At 41.8% G+C, this 4830-nt stretch overlaps 1 protein-coding gene across 5 annotated transcripts in view; it reads left to right on the top strand.

Moving 5' to 3' along the window:
- The window catches only part of LOC107659806 (zona pellucida sperm-binding protein 4-like), a 47502-nt gene that overhangs the window by 759 nt on the left and 41913 nt on the right, over positions 1-4830 (top strand). For 2 of the 5 annotated variants that reach the window (XM_016448834.1, XM_016448833.1), the window contains exons 2-3: positions 820-1064; positions 1143-1330. In XM_016448834.1, the coding sequence (XP_016304320.1) occupies positions 820-1064; positions 1143-1330 (433 nt within the window). Of the gene's footprint in view, positions 1-671; positions 1065-1142; positions 1331-1403; positions 1502-1571; positions 1730-1812; positions 2006-2071; positions 2220-2295; positions 2369-2451; positions 2564-4830 lie in introns of those variants that run through there. The other 3 variants (XM_016448835.1, XM_016448837.1, XM_016448836.1) reach the window with 3 other exon arrangements.

Below are 4830 nucleotides of genomic sequence, written 5' to 3'. Positions count from 1 at the left end.
GTTTCTCTTTAACTCTGTATTCTCCAGTGGTTTCTATAAACTTCACTTACATACTTCAATGGAAGCTTATTTCCCCCAAGGAATGAAAGAGGTAGATTTGGAGAATAAAGTCAGCATCGTTGAGATGTAAGCAAACTGTGAGATAGAAACTCACAATTTCTAGAAAAAACGTCAATTTTGAGAGAAAAAGTTGCAATTACCTTTTTCATTTTTTTATTCTGAGGTGGAGATAAGTTTCCATATATTTAAAATCATTTACTGCTTAAAATAGTATTTCGTCATATCTGTAAATGCACACTTGTCTGCAGGGAGTGGTAAGGACAACGGCATCAAAGTTGAACATCTACCTTTGGCAAGTTACAGTAACTAACCTGGGCTTGAACCTTTCTTATTTGATGACAATATGACATTGGAATCAAGAAACACCATGTTCACAGAAATTTTTTTTTTTCAATCAGATTAGTACGATATTTTGAATTCAGCTTAAGTTTGTGCAATTATGTTCAAAATGGAAAATATAAGAATTTAATCTTAAGAACCAATGAGAATCACCCAGTTGCATGAGCTATCAATAATGCAAGTCTGGAGAATCATGAGTGTTAATGAAGAGGGAGGGACGATAGCTAATTAGCTGAAATCTGTAGAGTACAAAAAGACCAAAGGGCAGCATCTCAATAGTGCAATTAACTCTTGGACAATGGCTGGAAGTTGGTGGTTGGGTCATTTATTGGCACTGTGTGTGTTCTGTCATGCTCTTCCAAAGTTGAGTAATCTGCCCCAGAACCCTGAAGCTCTGATGCGCCAGCAAACTGACCAGTGGTTTCAGCAGCCGTTGCAACTGACTAATCAGCAGTTTCCTCAGAAGTTTCAGCAGCTGTTGCAACAGACTAATCAGCAGTTTCCTCAGAAGTTTCAGAAGCAAGTGACGAAGGCAGAGCCTTTGGACAAATGTGCTGTAGCTGATTATGAGCAGATCCAATGTGGACAACCTGGTATCAGTGGTGCTGAATGTGAAGCTATCAACTGCTGCTTTAACGGACAGCAGTGTTACTATGGGAAGGCAGGTAAGAGTGTTGAGTTGCTGTTATGCTCCCTGTTAAACTGATCCTCGACATTAACCTGCTCTTGTGCCTGTGTTCCAGTGACCATACAGTGTATACGTACTGGTCAATTTGTGGTAGTGGTGGCTAGAGATGTTACACTGCCTCGACTGAGTCTGGATTCAGTCCATCTACTGGGTGGAAACGACCCACCTTGCAGTCCTGTGGGGTCCACACCTTCCTTTGCTGTATACCAGTTCCCTGTGACCGCATGTGGCACAAGAATGATGGTGAGTAGCTGCTTATGGTTTTATGCTTCATGGCCTATGATGGACTGGATGCCAACAGTGTTGCTATTTGCAGGAGGACAGTGGTTATGTGGTGTATGAGAACCGAATGATTTCCTCGTATGAAGTGGGGATGGGACCATTTGGTTCCATCACAAGGGACAGCCATTTTGAGTAGGTGATCTATGCTGTTCTTAATCGTTAATCTCTGACAAATGCTACAAGCTCCCCGTCTGTTGTCCAGGCTTCTCTTCCAGTGTAGGTACTCTGGCACTTCTGTAGAAGCTCTGGTTGTGGAGGTCAACACTGTTCCTCCACCTCCACCAGTAGCTGCCCCTGGACCCCTCAGGGTGGAGCTTAGACTGGCCAATGGCCAGTGTGTCACCAAAGGGTGTGCAGAAGGTATGTTCTTGTTCCATGTGTTCCTAGTATCTTAAGACTCCAGGTTGCAGCAGTTTCTGGTTAATCACAGTGTTCATCTTCAGGGGATGAGGCCTACACGTCCTACTATAGTGATGCTGATTATCCCATCACAAGAGTCCTGCGGGAGCCTGTGTATGTAGAGGTGCGCATTATGGAGAGGACAGACCCCAACATTGTCCTGATGCTTGGACGCTGCTGGGCAACTTCAACCCCCAGTCCACTCAGTCTACCCCAGTGGGACCTTCTGGTTGATGGGTGAGTGTAATGGCAATGTTTATCCAGCTAGTCTGGGGATTTTTCTAACCTCCTTTTCCCTTTCAGATGCCCTTACCAGGATGACCGTTACCTGACCACATTGGTTCCAGTGACTGGATCGTCTGGGCTTCAGTTCCCAACCCACTACAAGCGCTTTATTGTGAAGATATTCACGTTTGTGGATCCGGCATCACTGGCTCCTTTGCAGGAAACGGTATGCTCCCCTTACTTGACCCTTTAATTTTACTCCTTATAGATTGTATGACTTGACCCTCTGTCCTCCCTGTCAGATCTTCATCCACTGTAGTACAGCAGTGTGCCATCCATCTTCTGGCTCCTGTGAGCAAAGCTGTGGCAGGAAGAGTGAGTTCTTGGTCTAACTTGACTAGAGGAACTGAGTTTCTTAATTGGCCTTCACAATTTTTTTTTGTCTTGTCTCCTTACAGGAAGGGACACTCGTGTCAAGACCATCTCTAGTGAGCAGACTGTGGTTTCTAGTGGAGAAGTTACACTGATCATATAAATCTAGTGGTTAATAAACATTTTGAAGCAGCATGAGTTTTGTCTGTATTGACCTTGCAGAGTCTGAAGTTACGTGCATGTACCCAGTTTGGTTCTTGGTCTACACTATTAAACTTTCCAGTACCTTTTTGTAAGGTCATGCATTCTGAGTCCAGGTTTCTGCACAAGCCACTGAGAACTTTTATATTAATCCAACCTCCAGTTGCTACCCTGGAGCACAACACAACGTACTGAATTAAGGGTTTTGATTAACATCTGTCTGCATAATGGGTTTTTTTTTTTTGACTGGGCTAAGAACGTACTGCTATGCCATGAGTACTGTGAGCTTTTACTTGACTTTACTTTACTGTGAGTTTACTCGAGTGATGTGTTAAGTCACCTTTATTTATATAGTGCTTTTAACAATACAGATTGTCAAGGCAACTTTATAGAATTAAATAGGATGGTGTCCATAAATCAAAATGACAATAGGAAACATCCAATTTTCATTTGCAACGTGCACTGAGCAAGCCAGAGGCTGCAGTATGGAACAAACTCCAGTGACCGACTGGAGAACCCAGGCTCAGTCAGGCCATATGAAACCTGCAATTACATTCCAAGCTGCAGCAAAATCACACTGTGCAGAAGACTCATCTGGTTCCTGTATTCTTATCCTGGTGGTTGTCTAGGAGACAAGGTCTTCACTTGGGATCTGTTGCTGGGGCTTATCTAGTTGAGCTGATCTCCGTTGACATTCTGGACTGTCGCGGTCATCTTTAGGTGCTGATCTACCATCTGGACTGGATACGTACTGGATGTGGTGGCTACGGTGACCTTGGAATATGAATGAGACTAATTAGTGTAGATGCCATTCTTATGGTGCAGCAAGTACTATGGGAATTGTTCCCGGTTCTGGTTGTCCTAATTAATGCAGACTAAGAATCCTTTAATGGATTTGAATATTAGAAATGTGTTGTGTAAGCCAGCTTAAAGCGATTGGGTCTTTCATCTCTATTTAAACTGACAAAGTGTCTACCTCCCGAACAATGTTAGGTAGGTTATTCCAGAGATTGGGTGTTAAATAGGAAAAGGATATGGCGGCTGCAGTTGATCTTGGTATTCTAGGTATCACCAAATTGCCAGAGTTTTGAGAACGCAGCAGACTTGGACTATAATGCAATAAGAGTTTGTTCAAATTCTGAGTTGTTAAACCATTCAGGGCTTTGTAAGTAATCAAGATTTTAAAATCTATACGATTTTTAATAGGGAGCCAGTGCAGTGTTGACAGAACCGGGCTAATATCGTCATACTTCCTAGTTCTAGTAAGAACTCGAAACGCTTTTGGACCAGCTGGAGTTTAAACTTGCAGAACAACCACCCGATAAAGCATTACAATCTAACCTTGAGGTCACGAACGCTTGAATTGACATTTCTGCATTTGACATTGAAAGCATAGGTCATAATTTAGATTTTTGAGATGGAAAAATGCAGTTTTACAAATGCTAGCTAATTAATGTCGAAGAATTGACAGAGCAGCCATCAAGTGTTAGACAGTGTTCTAGGTTATTACATGCAGAGGTTTATGTCCTATAATTAACACCAATTTTTTTCAGAATTTAGTAAGAAATTACTCGTCATCCAGTTTGTTTTATATCGACTATGCATTCTGTTAGTTTTTCAAATTGGTATGTTTCGCCAGGGCCGCGAAGAAATATAGAGCTGAGTATCATCAGCATAAGAGTGAAAGCTAACACCGTGTTTCCTGATGATATCTACCAAGGGTAACATGTAAAGTGTGAAAAGTAACGGCCCTTGTACTGAGCCTTGAGGTACTCCATACTGCACTAGTGATCGATATGATAGCTCTTCATTCACTGCTACGAATTGATGGTGGTCTGATAAGTACGATTTGAACCATGCTAATGCACTTCCACTGATGCCAACAAAGTTTTCTAGTCTATTCAAAAGAATGTTGTGGTCAATAGTGTCGAACGCAGCGCTAAGATCCAGTACATTTACATTTACATTTAGTCATTTAGCAGACGCTTTTATCCAAAGCGACTTACAATTGGGGGATACATAAAGCGATTCTTCTTAAAGAGGCAAACAGACACAGGAAGTGGTTGTAATACCAAGTTCTTAGACATTGTTCAAATAAGTACAAGCTAGAAAGAGAAGGAATAAATAAAGAGAGAGAATTAAAAAAAAAAAAAAATTTTTTATGATGAAGTCAAGTAGCTTCGAAAGAGATGGGTTTTCAGCTGTCGCTTGAAAATTGTCAGGGATTCAGCATTCCGGATAGGGGTGGGAAGATCATTCCACCA

This window comes from Sinocyclocheilus anshuiensis, unplaced genomic scaffold (genome assembly GCF_001515605.1).
Source record: "Sinocyclocheilus anshuiensis isolate Anshui unplaced genomic scaffold, SAMN03320099.WGS_v1.1 scaffold519, whole genome shotgun sequence".
NCBI lineage: Eukaryota > Metazoa > Chordata > Actinopteri > Cypriniformes > Cyprinidae > Sinocyclocheilus > Sinocyclocheilus anshuiensis.
Note: the sequence above shows the minus strand (reverse complement) of the source record. Positions and strands in the feature narration are given on the sequence as shown.